The sequence below is a fragment of the Mirounga angustirostris genome, unplaced genomic scaffold (assembly GCF_029215605.1).
Source record: "Mirounga angustirostris isolate CCGP_5_RB_7025 unplaced genomic scaffold, mMirAng1.0.hap1 SCAF_12, whole genome shotgun sequence".
NCBI classification, from domain to species: domain Eukaryota; kingdom Metazoa; phylum Chordata; class Mammalia; order Carnivora; family Phocidae; genus Mirounga; species Mirounga angustirostris.
The window spans coordinates 13681508-13698650 of record NW_026991720.1 but is presented as its reverse complement, the minus strand read 5'-3'; the positions used below and the strand labels follow the sequence as shown (position 1 = coordinate 13698650).

The following is a 17143-nucleotide window of genomic DNA, read 5'->3' as shown; positions in this document are numbered from 1 at the left end:
CATACAGACAATAAAAATTGTTTTTAAAAAGAAATTAATGATGTGGGGAAATACTCAGGATAAATATAAAAGACCAGCAAAAAGTATATATATATCATCCCAAGTCTTTTTTTTTAAAAGATTTTTTTTTTTTTAAGATTTTATTTATTTGACAGAGAGAGACACAGCAAGAGATGGAACACAAGCAGGGGGAGTGGGAGAGGGAGAAGTAGGCCTCCCGCCGAGCAGGGAGCCGGATGCGGGGCTCGATCCCAGGACTATGGGATCATGACCTGAGCCGAAGGCAGACGCTTAACGACTGAGCCACCCAGGCGCCCCAAGTCTTTTTTATGTACACACACACACACATGCACACTAACAATTCATTATAGAAAAAAAAAATCCCCAATTTTGGATGAGTTTTATATTCTTCATTACACTTTTCAGTATTTAAAAAAACTTTTTAAAAAGATTTTGTTTATTTATTTGAGACAGAGAGAGTGAGCATGAGAAGGGGGTGTCAGAGGGAGAAGCAGACTCTCCACTGAGCAGAGAGCTGGACATGGGGCTCGATCCTGGGACTCCGGGATCATGACCTGAGCTGAAGGTAGGTGCTTAACCAACTGAGCCACCCAGGCACCCCTAAAACACCTTTTGTGATGAGAATGCTGTGATAAGATGAAATAAGGTTATTTTTTTTTTTTAAAGATTTTATTTATTCATTTGACAGAGAGAATGAGATAGAGAGAGCATGAGAGCGGGGAGGGTCAGAAGGAGAAGCAGACTCCCTGCTGAGCAGGGAGGCCGATGTGGGACTCGATCCGGGGACTCCAGGATCATGACCTGAGCCGAAGGCAGTTGCTTAACCAACTGAGCCACCCAGGCGCCCGAAATAAGGGTATTTTTAAAAAGAACATAAAATGAAAAGCCTAATTCTCTATATTTACCAAACACACAGAAATAGTACTTATGTTGCAGGTACTAGACTAAGTGGCTTATAAGTATGAATTATTTTTTTAAGATTTTATTTATTTATTTGACAAAGAGAGCACAAGTACTGGGAGGGGGAGAAGCAGACTCCCCGCTGAGCAGGGAGCCTGATGTGGGGCTCGATCCCAGGACCCAGGGATCATGCCGAGCCAAAGGCAGACACTTAACCAACTGAGCCACCCAGAAGTCCCTACAAATATGAATTAATCTTCAGAAGACCCCTAAGAGGAGAGTACTATAATTGTTTCTATTTTATCAACGACAAAGCTGACACATGTAGATGAGATCAGTTGCCTGGCCACACAGTTAGCAAGTGGTCTAGGCAAGTTCTGAATGCAGGCCGTCAAGACTCTAGAACTTGCACACTTGACCAGATAACTGCCTCTCTGTAGCTACGGCTAAGTGATGTACGATTTTTTGGTGGGAGATGGTGTGGGTGGGCTCTCAAGGCAACCAGAGAATGCTAGTTACTGATACGTTTTGTTCCCTAATGTCTTCCATGTCAGTACATAAGAAAGAAAATGCCTCAGGGCGCCTGGGTGGCTCAGTCGGTTAAGTGTCTGACTCTTGATCTCAGCTCAGGTCTTGATCTCAGTGTCGTGAGTTCAAGCCCCACATTGGGCTCTATGCTGGGCGTGGAACTCACTTAAAAAAAAAGTCTCGTGTTAGCCTAGATTTCCTTTATTATAAAAATTAGTTCCTACCACATTTACTGTGCTATTCTAGGTGTGGGAATGGTGGGTAACACAAAGCAAGGACAGAAAATGGCCCCTTCTCAGGAGCTTGCATTGTGCGTCGATAAGCATTAGCATCTGCCCCCAACTGCACAACTGCTCCTTTCTGTCTGTCCAGCTGACCCTGACCTCTGTACTGGGACTGGGCACGATCTTATTAAATGAAAATCCCAAAAGATGTCATAGGATCTTCTGGAGACTGACAGAGGAGGTCGCCACAGAGGGACTGCTTCGGTAAAGTCTAAGGTCCCAGATGTAGCCCAGATGTGGCAGACGCTCCATGAATATTTGATGAGCTAAACAGAGGAAGTGGTGAAGTCTGCAGCTGTCCCCCAGAATGGGGGCACCAACCAGACACCCAGACGTGGGAGAGCAGAGGAACGAGCGTGGACACCGTGTCCTGCTGATGACTTGTGAAGGGCTGAAAGCAGCCTGCATGTATCGGTGGCAATCGGACACGCACCCTGGGCAACCGGATTGTCCTTCTGCAGGATCGCTGCATCTGGACCTCAAGCTCTTCTTGACGTGGTTACCTACTGTGCTTAGCTGTTCTGGTGACAGAGGACCGGGATTTGCTCTAGCTTGGCAGGAAGGGGAAGAAAAGGGCTGTTAAGTCCTTGTTCTTGGCATTAGGGAGGAGCACCCGGCTCGGAGCGCACAGCTGCTGTGGGCAGATGTTGCTCATTGTTCCTAAGAGGCGAGCAGTGCCTTCCCAGCACGAAGGGGAGAGCAGGGGAAAGCGAGGTGGGACGTGAAGGGGCAGACCGAGTTGTGACAGCCTTCCTTCTGTTAAGCCAAGCTGATCCACTATGGGAAATGAAAGATTTCCTGAATGTTGAAGGCATCTGTAGCCAATGAAAACACATTTCAGAGGCAAGTAGGAACTGTCTGCTAATGATCTGTTGTGCTGGATTATTCATGAGAACACTCTTCCATAGGAAGAGCAAAATAGCAGTTAACTGGCTTTGGCAAGAATGACAGGAATTGGTTTGGTTAGGTGAGATCCACCCTTCATGATGGATTCTACCTTCAACTCTCTTCAGGAAGACTTGTGGCAGAAAGACTCTGTGTGTGACCACTGAGCACAAAAGGCATGCCTCTTGTGCAGACCCCCCACGCGCCAGGAAATGCTGTCCTCACCTGGGGCCCAGAGGGGAACGTGGCTTCCTTTCTTAGGCTGGAAATAGATCCCTGCAGTGGGATTTAAACTGATACTTGCAGCCTGGATTTGGCCTTCCTTTACTTAATTTCTTGAACAACTATACATTGTATAACAACTATGTATAGGGGACACAAAGAAACATATTATTGAGGAACTTGAGGAATTCATAATGTAGCTGGGGAGATGTTTTTAAGATACATTCTATGACTTAAATCAGATTTCAAATCATCAAAGTAAGAGATATCACAATGTGGTATACACAATTTGGTATAAAATGAACACTTTGGCCCACAGAGGAAGAAGTTCCAGGGGCTGGAATAGCCTAGAAGCTTCCTGAAGTGATTGATCTGGGTGCTAAAGGATGGGGAGAGAAAGGCAAGAACCAAGGGCAGACGTAGAAATGACCTAGCACAGGGGTGGGCAAAATACAGCCTGTGGGCCGTATCTGGCCCACCATCTGTTTCTATATAGGCCATGACCCAAGAACAGTTTTTACATTTTTAAATGGTTGGAGGGGCGCCTGAGTGGCTCAGCTGGTTAAGCATCTACCTTCGGCTCAGGTCATGATCCCAGGCTCCTGGGATCGAATCCCATGTCGAGCTCCCTGCTCAGCGGGGAGTCTGCTTGTCCCTCTTCCTCTATCCCTCCGCCCTGCTCATACTCTCTCTCTCTCAAATAAACAAAATCTTTAAAATATTTTCAAATGATTAGAAAATAAGTAATATTTCATGATGTGAAAATTACACAAAATTCAAATTCTGGTGTCCATAAATAAAGTTTTACTGATACACGGCACATTCATTGGTTTGCATATTGTCTCACATTGTCTATGGCTGCTTTGCAGTACAATGGCAGCACTGAGTCGTTACAACAGAGATTCTCTAGTTACTTTCTGGTCCTTTAGAGGAAACGTTTGCCAATCCTGGGCCTCTAATATGAGAGGGGCAATTAATTGGCTCTTGCTGGAGGGGAGTTTTGTATGTAGGAAATGTAGGAAATTCAATAGTAATGGGTGCCCAGGGATCAGTTATGAAGGATTATTTAATGCCAAGCTAAGGAATATGAACTCAGACTTATAGGCAAAGCGTTGAAATTATCATGTACATGACTATAGTTGTATTATCTCTATGTACATAGTACAAAATTCCAAAAGGTTCAAAAGGATATTCTGTAAAAAATGTCAGTTTTCTACCTTGACCTGGACTCAACAACTCCACAGATGTAGCCACTTACTCATTCTTAGGTTTCCGTACAGAGATAATCTTCTACATACACAAACATATATGAGTTGGCATATATGTGTATTTTTCTATTTAAAACCCCACAAATGGTAGCATGCTATAAAAGTACTGTTTCTGCACCAGAACTTTCAGTCTTATATTTTAGACTTTGTTTTAGGTCAGGACATTCTCCTTTATAGTTGTATAATATGGGTGTACTATCTTATTTTCTCAGTTTGACCCAGAAGCTAAAATATTATTTTAGGATGCTTGGTTGAGCAGAGGGGTTCCAGGAAAACTAGAGGCAGAAGAGCAGGCAGGCAGCTGATACGCACATCCAGGAGCCCAGCAGTGAGGGTGGCCTGGCATTCCAGCGTAACCCAGAACTCCAGGCTGCTCAGGGCCATCGTGCTGGGGACCCCTCTCCCCACACTGCTCCCCTGGGGACTCATACCTTGGAGGGTGTGTCAGGAATGGAAGAAGTGGGAGAACCAGGAAAGGTCAAGACACATTTCTTCCCCAGGCAGCGACCATGTAAGTCAACGTCCTCGTAAGGGTTTTCCTTCATTGGCGGATCTGTGGTCAGAGGAAACAAGTCAGGAACTGGGAACATTAAGGAAGTTTTCCTTATCAGATATCTACCCAACATCTTGGTCTCTCCTTGTGGGGATGTCTGATGTCTTGCTATCCATTCATCCCCTTCCTCTTGGACCCTGATTTTTACTGGGGTAACTTCCCATGTCCTCATTCTTAGATGTACAGAGTTAACTCCATTCTGAGTTGCAGTGCTTTAGCCAATCTGAGTATTCCCAGTCCCTGCCTCAGTGTCCAGTTCAGGGAAGGGCTCCTATCCCAAGCTTACGCCAATCAAGGCATGGGACTCCTGGGCTGCGAAGGTGAACAAGGGACCTAAACCGGTCTCGTCAGAGTCAGAGTCACAGTGAACCCCTGGATTTTTGTTGGGTACAGGACACGGGCTCTCCTTCCCAACCAAAAGGTACAGATCCCAGGGAGTTGATGGCAGCCGTCATGGAGATCATGAGAAACCTGCTGGGCATGGAGCCAACCCAAGAGATAAGAAACGGGGAGAACAGGCCAGTTCTGGTCATATAAGCCAACAAACTCCCTTGTTATTTCAGCGGGGTCTTCTGTTCTCTGTCTCTGAGAGCTTCCCTGTCAGGTACACACTGAAGACCAGATCTCATACCCACTTTGGACTTGGGAAGCTTACTACTTTGGCAGCAACCCATCTCCACAACCTGGATACTATAATTCAGATCATCTATGGTGAAATTCATAGCTCAGCTAAATAAGCGCCTTCTTCAGGTCTCATGTTTCCTCCCACCATGGAGTTTTTTCTCTGCTATTGGTGATTACATGCACATATGCATGTGTGTATATGCCCTACCTGCCCCTTGCATGTGGTCGCATATGGGTTTCTCCTTCTTACCAGCTCCTTTCTTCCCTGACTCACCGCCTTCGACCCCAACAAGCAGATGCTGGGCTGAGTTCACACTTCAGTGAAACTGTGATGTTCCCTACAGAGTATGTGACTCACTAATTTAAATGCAAACAAACTCTGTGAATCTGAGCTCCACTTTAGAATTTAAAAGAATTAAGGCCAACATTATGTTTTAATAGTAGACATTCATTTGAGTCTGAATTTTGATGCCCTGTTACTGCCAGCCACACTCCTACAGATTCCAGGAGAGGGTGGTGGCCCGAGTTTTCCTTCATTCAGTAATCCTTACACTTTACTGAGCATCTGTGACACACGAGGTACTTTACATCCCATTCTCTCCCATCCCCCACCCTACCAGGTAGCTGTCATCATCCTTATTATACAGATGAGAGAACCGAAGTTCAGCGGAGTTCAGTCCCCAGCTCATTATCATACGAGCATCAATAGAGCAGAGTCGAGATTCAATCACGGCCACCAAGACTCCATGTCTCCAGTGTGTCCCACTGCATCGTGCTGCCCCCGTGGCTGTTCCTCAGCAGCCTTTCCACTCCCCTTCTGGCCCCATGCTCTCACATGTCCCTCGTGGGTCCCCCTCCCACACCCTTCCCAGCTGTCTCATTCATCTGCGTACACGTCTTCAAGACTCTGTGTGTGTGTGTGTGTGTGTGCGCTTCCAGCACTCTCTCCCCTTTCTCACAGACAAACTCATCCCCACACACTGCACGTGGGCCTCTTACCTAGAATGTCTTCATAGACGTTCTCCTCTGATAAAGTGCGTGTAAGCCCCAACTTAGTCTGTGCATACCAGTCCACCCTGCTGTTCTCAGAGGAAGACTGCAGTAAGTCTTCAAACTCATAGGACTTTCTGGTTTGTACAAGATGGGAGAAAAACAAACAAGAACTCGAATCAAATTAGGCTGGTCCAGAGATTGTATACCAAACAATTTTCTTCCTGCAAAAATTTCTATTACTGAAATCAACTCTGTTTCTTGTAAGAAGGTATAAAAATCCTTAAATAAGAAGTGTGGCTTTATTTGGAAGAATGTTTATTATGTTATGCCGAGTAAAGGTAGCAAAGTATATATATAAAGTACAATTCCTACTTCAGAAGTAAGTATATACATAGAAAAGAAGAAGAAGGGAAGGAAATGAAATATACAGCTACTATCTCAGGACGAATGGCTTGTGGCTTCTCTTCACTTTCATTTTTTCTGGACTTCTTAAATATTCTGCAATGTTTACAGAGCACACATTCATGATGGGAAAGGAGCAGCGATGGCCAGTTCAGAGTGGACGAGAGGCCTGGGCACCTCCCCACTTCTCTCACTTGAGTGGTTATTATCAGAACGAAACCCAGAGGCCAGCTGAGACACCCCAGCCCCCCCTCACCCCTCAGAGATGGGTGCAAGTACTTCTCTGTCTGTGGCCCGGCTCACTCTCTGGCTATCGCCCCCGCCTACATCCACAGGGGGCTGTCCCTGTCCTGCTGGTGCTGACCTAATGCGAAGTCCAGCCCCTTCTCTCTCTCTCTCTCACACACACACAGACAAACACACATACACACACAGCCACTCACTCTGAGTTTCTGTGATTTCTGTAGCTTCACTGAACATTTGGGAGGCCATGAGGTAGACCATATGGTGAAACACACAGAACCTCAGCCACCTCACTGGTTCAGTCCACCTCCTCTTTTTTCTTCTCTCTCCCTATCCTTCTCCAAAGTAACCCACAACTCCCCCACCACCCCCAGTTGGAGCAGAACTGCGCTGCCCACTCGGGCTCAGGAGGCTCCTCTTCTACCTCCAGCAGACTTGTCAAGAATTTGTATTGAACACACACAGGCCTTCATTGAATGGCGTTTAGGTGAACACGTAGTCTGCCCACACTCATCAGGGCACATCCCCCAGCTGGCTGTGACTTGGTCCTAGCCCTTCATTTCTCCTGGTCGAGGATGGTCATAACCCTCCTGTGGCTCTGTGCATGCACATCTAGCCCAGTGTCCTCTGCATGCTCCATGGTAAACTCTAGCTGACTACTGAGAAATGTATCATGTCTTCACTTCTTCACCCACACTTCCAGTCTCTCTGGCCCCTGGGGATTAAACACACCTGCATACAGATCCTGGATCCTTCATTCACAAGCCTTTTAACCTCAGACGAACCACTTAACTGGGCTGAAACTCACTGCCCTGACTTGAAAAACAGCAATTATCTCAGAGCATTGTCCAAAGAATAGAAATGAGAACATGTGTAAAGTCCTTAGCACTTGACAAACACGCAACAAATGTTAGCTATTGCTATTACTGTTGTGGTGCTAGTAATTATTTATGTAGCAAATGTTTTATGTTGAACATTTATTGTGGGAGAGGCACTGTGCTCAGGGTTCAATCACTAAGGAGTGACTGAAACAGTCAGGGTCCCTGTCTCAAAGAGCTTACATTCCAGGGAGGAAGACAGACATTCAACCAGAGCATGCACAAATAAACAGAACAGTAAACTGTGTTAAGCTCAGTGATGGAAAAGCACAGTGAGACTATCAAGGAGGCCTCATTTTAGGTTGGGGTTGCATCAGGAAGGTGGTGCTGACAAAGTCACTCATTAAAGCTGAGACCTGGAGGACAGAAGAAAGACCTCAGCTGGGGGAAGAGTGTTCCAAGAAAAGGAAAGGGCCACAGGGAACTTGGTGCATTTGTGGAGGGACACATACATTCGGCAAGGCTGCACTGCAGGGGCAGGGTGGTGAGTGCCAGGTGATGAAAAGGCAGTGCCAGGCAGGAGCCATTTGCCTGCCTTCCTCGCTTTGGTGGTTTCTAGCATTTAATTTTATTTTCTTGGTTTTTTTTTAAGTAGGCTCCACACCCAATGCGGGCCCCAAACTCACAACCCTGAGACCAAGACCTGAGTTGAGACCAAGAGTCGGACGCTCAACCCACTGAGCCACCAGGCACCCCTGGGATTTCTTACATTTTAAATCTTTTCCTCTCGGCTAGCTTCTTTCCCTATTTAAACACGCACAGGTTTCCCCTAGAAAAACTTCCACTGGAAGCAATGACCCTCGTAGTTCTGCGATTTCTCACCTTCCTTGCCAACATTTTAAAATGGCGTGGGTTGGGGGGCCGGGGGAGGAGGGACGAGCTTGAGGCTGTCTGACTATTCCTTTACTGGACCTCATTGGTTTTTCTTCCCTTTATCTTCTCAATCTGGCGTCTGTATGCATCCCTTTACTGAAGCGGCTCCCTGAAGCTCACTAGTGAGTTTCTGGTAAAACCTAACCACTTCCTGGGACCTTTCTTTGCAGGATACCACTTGGTTTCTGCAGCGTCTGGGAGCGGTGCTCAAAGTGCAATCTGTGGGCCAGGGCTGGTATTTCAATGCGACAGGTACAGAAATTGAGAATAAACGTTTAGAAACTTAAAAAATTTCTTTTGCTGGGGCGCCTGGGTGGCTCAGTTGGTTAAGCAACTGCCTTCGGCTCAGGTGATGATCCTGGAGTCCCGGGATCGAGTTCCGCATCGGGCTCCCTGCTCAGCAGGGAGTCTGCTTCTCCCTCTGACTCTCCTCCCTCTCATGCTCTCTGTCTCTCATTCTCTGTCTCAAATAAATAAATAAAATCTTAAAAAAAAAAATTTTCTTTTGCTTTTTTTTTTTTTAAAGTAATTTCTACACCCAGTATGGGGCTCGGACTCACGACCACAAGATCAAGAGTCACGTGCTCTACAGGTTGAACCAGGCTGCTGCCCCTGTGTTGAGAAACTTTTAAAGCAATTTGACAGAATAATTTCTTAAAAGACAACTGAAGCTTGCTTGTAGTGTGCATGCCCAAGTGGGGGGAGGGGCAGAGGGAGAGGGAGAGAGAGAATCTCAGCATACTCCCTGCTGAGCATGGAGCCCAATACAAGGCTCGATCCCATGACCCTGAGATCATGACCTGAGCCAAAACCAAGAGTGAGACAATTAACCGACTGAGCCACCCAGGTGCCCCTAAACACTCAGTGTTTTGTTTTGTTTTGTTTTTAGATTTTATTTATTTATTTGACAGAGAGAGAGCACAAGCAGCGGGAGTGACAGAGGGAGAGGGAGCAGCAGGCTCCCAGCTGAGCAGGGAGCCCCATGTGGGGTTCGATCCCAGGACTCTGGGATCATGACCTGAGCTGAAAGCAGACGCGTAACTGACTGAGCCCCCCCGGCGCCCCTCCACACTTAGTCTTTAGACACGGCCGTTAGAGTTGCCTCATGGATGTCATGTTGACTGGGACAGACTCATAATGACAGGGACAGACCACAGTGTGGCTGGTAAGTTAACTTAGCCACTAACTGGGTAAGAGCTGAGGGATGCTGTCCAGCCAGACGACTCTGGGGATCCCAGTCAGTCCTGCAGAAGATGGAAATTATTGAATCAGTAACAGCAGGCATGTGATTTGGCAGCCATATAATGACCAAGGTTTCACATCCTCCAAAAGTTCTCCAAGTCCTATGCTAAAGCTATACAATGCCAAAATAATTAGTTGAAAAGCTGAAATTTTGGTCAACATAGTTATTTGGTTTCATAAAGATCTAAAAACTCCATCATAGGATCAAATTAAACTAAAATTAAAAATCTGCATTCCAGTATGGTGATTAACATAACATAATAAAAAAAAAATCTGCATTCCAGTTCAAACATTTGGGGCATATAGATACATGTGAATTCAGGATGCTGCTTACACTTACAAAATAGTAACTTTCCTTGTTAAATGTTGGCTTTAAGGCATTCCTGCCAGAGTTATTCAGCACATGCCACAGAACATACACAACCAAGTGAGTGCTGCTGTAGGGACCTTATCTTTGGAATTTCCTGACATTTAAGGGTTTCTCATTTCCCATTTTAGGATCGAAGGCACAAGTCCTTGCATTTAATTTCCTGGGGCTTTAGAGAAATGAAGAAAGGAGAAAGGGATGAAAGGAGGAAGGGGAGAGAACACAGGAGAAAAAAGGGAAGAGAATGAAAAGAAAGAAGACATTTTCTCAAACTGAGAATCCGAGTCCACTGGTTTGGCTCCCTCAGAACTGGACTCATCAGCCTATGAAAATAAGCCCAATACATTCTCTGAAGTGTGCAGCCTGGCCATGTAATTCTAAACCCTCCCAACCTCAAAATCCTTAATCATTTCTTTCTTCAACCTTGGCTTGGCTCTCCTGCCTCAGAGAGGGCAGTAAGTCTGCCAAATTCTGAGTTGAGCCTCTTCTTTTTGTTAAGAGATAGGACCACAATAAAAAGTACACTTTATTTTTTTAAAGCAGAAAATGAACATCGTGCCCTAATCACCCCCATTGTACTATTTTAAACAAAAGGAAAAATCCAAAGCCAAAATGCTTAAAACACAGCTGATGCAACCATATTCAAATTGGCCAAGAAAAATTTCATCTTTGAACTGAAACTAAGTAACTTTAGCTGGTTTTAAAGAGAATGCTGGAAGACTGCAAAGAGCAGATGGTAGCTACGAGAGAAAAGATAATGGGAATAACTGTTCACCAGGTTCATCTGTCTGCCCCGTGATGACACAGGGGAAAGACTCTGATTTCTCAGAAGCAACCTGCCCCTGAGAGAGGGGGCCTTCCTGGAGGAACAGCCCAGAAAGGGCACGGAAGAGCCACTGTCAAGACACACTGGGGTCATGAGCAGAAAGGTCACTCCAGTACTTAGGCACGTGGGCTTTGGCACCAGTTTGGGAAAGGATTTAGAACTGGAGATGGATACAAGCTTTCTCAGAACATAAACAAGGAAGCCTCTAAGTTCTTCGATAGATCCTACATACCACTGATACCGAAGCCTGGTAAAGACAGTACAATAAGGGCGCCTGGGTGGCTCAGTTGGTTAAGCGACTGCCTTCAGCTCAGGTCATGATCCCAGGGTCCTGGGATCGAGTCCCGCATCGGGCTCCCTGCTCTGCGGGGAGCCTGCTTCTCCCTCTCCCACTCCCCCTGCTTGTGTTCCCTCTCTCGCTGTGTCTCTCTCTGTCAAATAAATAAATAAAAAATCTTAAAAAAAAAAAAAAAAAAAGACAGTACAATAAAAGTCAAGTAAACACCAGTCCCATTTATGGAATACTGACACAAAAATCTTAAATAAAATATTAGCAAACAGAATTCCGCAGTATATTAAGAGAGGAACAAACCTGGACCAAAGGGGAGTTCATTCCCAAAATGTAAGAATGGGTTAATATTAGGATATAAAGTCACTATTCATAGGTCAAAGGACAGGAACCATATGATCATATAAAGCTACTGAAAAGTAACTTGACAAAATCCAACATTCAATCCTAATTTTTAAAACTCCTAGTAAAAAAATATGTATAGGTGCCTGGGTGGCATAGTCAATTGAGCATCCGACTTGGTTTCAGTTGATTTCAGGGTCGTGAGATGGAGCCCTGTGTCAGGCTCTGTATTGGGCTTGGAGCCTGCTTAGGATTCTCCCTCTCCCTCTGCCCCTCTCCCTCCCTGTTACCCACTCAAGCGCTCTCTCTTTCTAAAAAAGAAAAAAAAATTTATTATTTTATTTTAGTTTTATTTTTTTTTAAAGATTTTATTTATTTATTTGACACACACAGAGAGACAGCTAGAGAGGGAATACAAGCAGGGAGAGTGGGAGAGGGAGAAGCAGGCTCCTGGTTGAGCAGGGAGCCCGATGCGGGGCTCGATCCCAGGACCCTGGGATCATGACCTGAGCTAAAGGCAGACACTTAACAACTAAGCCACCCAGGTGCCCTGAAAAAAATTTTTTTTAAATCATAAGGGGTGCCTGGGTGGCTCAGTCGGTTAAGCATCTGTCTTCGGCTGGGGTCATGATCCCCACATCAGGCTCCTTGCTTGGTGGGGAGTCTGCTTCTTCCTCTCCCTCTGCTGCTCCCCCTGCTTGTGCTCTCTCTCTGTCAAATAAATAAAATCTTAAAAAATAAAATAAAATAAAATAAAAAAGGAAGGTGAAAAAAAAAAGTGGTAACATTGAAAGATCTCCATGATATCCTAAGTAAAAAACAGTATATATAGCATGATTTCTTTTTTTTAAAGGACATAATTTCTACCTACCTACCTACCTACCTACCTACCTATCTGGAATATGCAAACTTTTTCCCTTGGAAGACAACATAAGAAATTATGTTTTTTGCAGCCGAAACAACCCTACCTGACAGATCGTGTTGAGTAGGAGAGTGACGTGATCGAATGTATTTCTAGAAAACTGCTCTGGCTGCTACGGAGGAGTACCTTGGCGTGGGAGGTGGATACGAGACAACTAAGCTGCTAGCAGAGTAGAGCAGAGGTAGTCAGATTCAAGATAATGTTTAAAACTAGAACTGAACAGCTTGCTGATAAATTAGATTAGGATTGTGTGAAAAAGAGAGGAATCACAAAACTCCTAGGTTTTGGCCTAAGTGCAACAAAGGGTGATGCCATTTAATAAGATGGCCATCATCTGGGGAGGAGATGCTTAGCAGTGGCTGGACTGGGAATTTAGGTTTGGACACGTTCAGTCCAAACTATTAGATAACCAAATGGAGACCCATGCAGGGGATGACTCTGCAAACCTTCGCTGGAAGAGGGAGCCAGGGCTGTACTGATACATGTGGGGGTCATAAGCATGAAACTGACATTTAAAGCCATGGGACTGAATGAGCTCATTTAGGGAGTGAGGCAGATGGAAGAGAGAAGTGTCTGCTCTGACCCAGGATGGTGTGTTGGGGGTGTTATTCTGACATTCGGAGGGAGAGGGGAATGGAACTGAGAAGGAGCAGTGTGTGAAAGCAGGACCCCCAGGAAAGTAGGTGATCTAGAAGCCCAGTGAACGCAGTGTTTCCAGGGAGGGAGTGAAGTTGTTCCTCCAACGCCAAGAGATGTCATGTAAGAAAAGAACAGAGAGGGTGCCTGGGTGGCTCAGATGGTTAAGCGTCTGCCTTCGGCTCAGGTCATGATCCCAGGGTCCTGGGATCGAGTCCCACATCGGGCTTTCCGCTCAGCGGGGAGCCTGCTTCTCCCTCTGCCTCTCTCTCTCTGTCTCTTATGAATAAATAAATAAAATCTTTAAAAAAAAAAAAAAAAGAAAGAAAAGAACAGAGAACTGGCAACTGGATTTAGTGAGATGGGGGGTCACAGGTGGCCTTGTGTCAAGAGCAGTTTCAGGATAAGCGGCAAAAGCCCAACTGCAGGGAGTCAAGGGGAAAACAGAAGGTGCAGAATGGGTGACCAGAGCAGAGACAACGGTTTTGAGTTTTGCTCTGTGGCTGGTTTCCAGGTTAGTGGGGATCAAACCAATTAGCACATCCCAGAAATGGGCCAGAAATTAGTTCTCAAAGCAGGAAAGAAATGGTTTCCAACACGCAAATTTGACCTTCAAGCGTGCACATGCTTTATTATCTAATGTACGATTTTGACATTAGAAAATATTTAGGGTGTGCCTCTTTACGTATAAGCGAGGAAACAGAAGCTTTGGGAGGTCGAACAACTTGTTCGAGGTCTTACAGATAGACGGCAACAGGGCCGAGGCAGACCCGGGCTGTGTTTCTAGAGCTCATACCAAGAAAAAACATGAAGAAAGGAGCCAGGGGATATTGGAAGCACCATGCACTAGTGGGGGACGGTAGTGGCAGATGAGTGTCAATTAGCATGAATTAGTCCATTGCCAGAGTTAACTGAGTTTTCGTTGAAGTCTTGGTTAGTGGCAGAAATACGAGTACTTATCATGTCCAAAAGGTAGATTTTCAAAGCCAATACCCACTTTGAGGACAGAGAACACAAAACACAGGCATCGCTTATCACGTCTCCGGGTTTCATCAATACACTGTCTCAAGCCATGAATGGTCTCGACCAACTACAAGATCCATCCGTTTAATAAAACCAGTAATTCGCCTGAGAGCAGCTGTGATGCCGCATAAACCACTGGAGCAGAGAGTCAGCCGTCACCTACCTGTGGTCAGCACTGGGTTTCGGCCTCCCGGTCCATAGTCTTCTGTTCACGGAGGAGGGCGGGGGGGAGGAGGGCAGGGGCGGGGGAGGTAGAGAAGGCAGAGGAGGCAGGTGCCTTTTATCCTTCTGGAAGCTGATGCCTGGGTTCCCGTCCTTGTCCCCTTCTCCATCGTGTTTGAACGTTCTCCGGGGCTTGGGCAGGGGGTTGATGAAGGGTTTTGCAGGGGAGCCCTCCGAGCTCCTGTCCACACCCTCCAGGATCTGGTCGCAGGGACTCCTGCAGGAGCCTTTCCTTTCCTCTGCGGCCTCAGGAGCGGGCTCCCTGGCCTCCAGGTCCCAGTGGTGGGACCTGAATTCCGAGCCACGCCCGCCCCCACGGTTCTCAGGAAGGGCAGGCCCATCCTCAGCCTTATCTGGCAGGCAGTGTGGGGAGTAACAAGTCCCAGGTAACTGGGGATCCAACCCCGCCGACCCATCCTTCAGAGCCTGCTCCAGTTTCTTGACCTGCCTCAGCACGGAGAGGCTATCGTTTGGAAAGCGCTGCTTGCCCAGCCTGGGCTCTCGGCCTCTGCCCAAGCTGGGTGCCAGCTGCCCAGCTGGTTGGCTGAGGTCTTGCCTTGGCTCTGCATCCTGTCCCCCGACTTTCACGACCCCTTTATTCCTCTCATTTTCTTTGCTCTCTGTCTCGGGCCTGGTTCCATCCTGAACCTCCGTGACCCATGCTCTCACACCATCACTGCTTCTCCTCCCCATCACACAGGACATCAGGTAGTCCTCCTGCCCATCTGCTTTCCTGCCGGGTGCAGGAGTAGGCAACTCCTTTTTCCCTTCCCATTCGGATATCTTGTCCTTTATGCTGAGGGGCTTGTTCAGGGCCCCGCCTCGGGGAGGAGGGCAGGGGTTCTGAATGCCACTGAGCTGCCCCTTGCCCGCCTTGCTGGCTTCTTTAGCACTGAGATCTGAAGCTGGGTCACTGATGATCATATTTGAGCTGAACATGTTCTGCTGAAAACAGTCCACTCTTGACTCTAGCATCAGGTTATTGAGACTTTCCAATGAGCTTCTTCTGGGGGGTGAATCCTGATCAGTCTCTGGGAAAGGAATGGGGGACTTAAATGGCAGCCTTCGAGGGTCTTCCCCAGCCTTTGGACCTTCCACCTTGACCCTAAACAAGAAAGACAAACACTGGGTGATGGATTCTTAGTCATTGTTCTCGGCTGGTCATAGAGATTGGCTAGAACTTAGATCTAAATACTATATGCTAATTGTAAGTCACAAACATTGAAACCGCCATTTTAAGGAATCACTTTGCTCTTCTTGGGAAGACAGTATTGTAGAATGAAAGGAACTACTGGATTTTGGAATGCAGTAGACTTGAGTTTAAAGCCTAATTCAACCACTGACCAGCTGTGTGACCTTGGACAAACTGTTTCACTTCTCTAAACCTAAGTGTCCTCATCTGTGAAATGGGAATAATAATAATATACATCTACCAGAGTGGCTGAAAACACTGAAAGAGGCAGACCATATTAAGCATTTAGCATGTCGTGAGTGTACAATAAATGTTATTATCATTATTGTTAGCTTGTTTCCCTGATGAAAATAGGGAACATCTCCTGAGGTAAAAGCTTACACAGTCCAGATTTGCTCTGCTTCTGTAATCAACGGATGGGCCTTTGTGATGACTATTTAAAAATTAGAACAATGCCATAAGTCATACAATGTTTGCTAATTCTGGGCTTCATAAGCTCTCCTGACTTGAGTAGGTAAAGCCAAAATTATTGGCTGCATTTGAATTGGACCTCCTCTAGAATGTGAGCCCGACTAGACTGGTTTCTCATGTGGACAGGGATTGTTTCGTTTTGTTGGATTACTTTGAATTTTGGCCTATCTGGGCTACTGCTGAATCCCCAGCACCTAGAACAATGGCAGAGTAGTAGAACATGGTACTCATTAGGCACATGTGACATCCACATTGGACAGAGCAAAAGAATATTTCCATCATCGCTGAAAGTTCTGGCCTAGAACAAACATGTGGGGAGATATGCCTCCCAATGTGATTTTAGGGGATTAGTCAATGCCATGAAGATGTTAAAAGCTCTTTTGAAAGAAAACCAGGAAAACATTTTTAAGCTAGTCTAATGAGAACGGGAGTATCTGTTTCTGAATGCAAAACATTCTTCCACCAGCAAAGGTCATAACTAAGTGGAGTGATCTTGGATGTGCCAAGATTAGCAAGGACGCACTGACCAACTTCATGGTGCATATTTTTTGAATATATAGATCTGACTATATAGGAATTCTGAAACTCCAGTTAAGGTTCACAGTGAGGAATGAATAATTAGCAATTTCATGCATCCTGTTACTATTTAGCTTTCTGCTCCAAAGACTAATAATTGTTTACACGAAGACTTCTCCCTCCATTGGGACTTTAACACGTAAATTGCGTTGCTATTTGTGGTTGCACAGCATAAATTAGAAACTTGTGAATAGGCAAACACATTTTCATATTTTAAATACAGCTATCAAAGCAGAATTCCTTACTTAAATAAACAATTAGCATGCATAACAGAGCGCTTACAAAAGAGAAACACATTTTTTAATTGTCCTGTCACCACTGAGGACATTAGCATGAATTCAGATTTTAGTCAGAAGCAAAA

General features: G+C 45.8%; 1 protein-coding gene across 7 annotated transcripts in view; it reads right to left on the bottom strand.

Annotated features, from left to right (window-relative positions):
- Positions 1-17143, bottom strand: part of DENND2A (DENN domain containing 2A) — a 97266-nt gene that overhangs the window by 49947 nt on the left and 30176 nt on the right. For all 7 annotated transcript variants that reach the window (XR_010406340.1, XR_010406341.1, XM_045864180.3 and 4 more), the window contains exons 3-5: positions 14485-15648; positions 6285-6412; positions 4540-4661 (exon numbers count right to left, since the gene is read on the bottom strand). Coding sequence is in view for 5 of the 7 variants with exons in the window: in XM_045864180.3 (XP_045720136.2) it covers positions 4540-4661; positions 6285-6412; positions 14485-15648 (1414 nt within the window). In the remaining 2 variants the exon portion in view is untranslated. The remainder of the gene's footprint in view (positions 1-4539; positions 4662-6284; positions 6413-14484; positions 15649-17143) is intronic.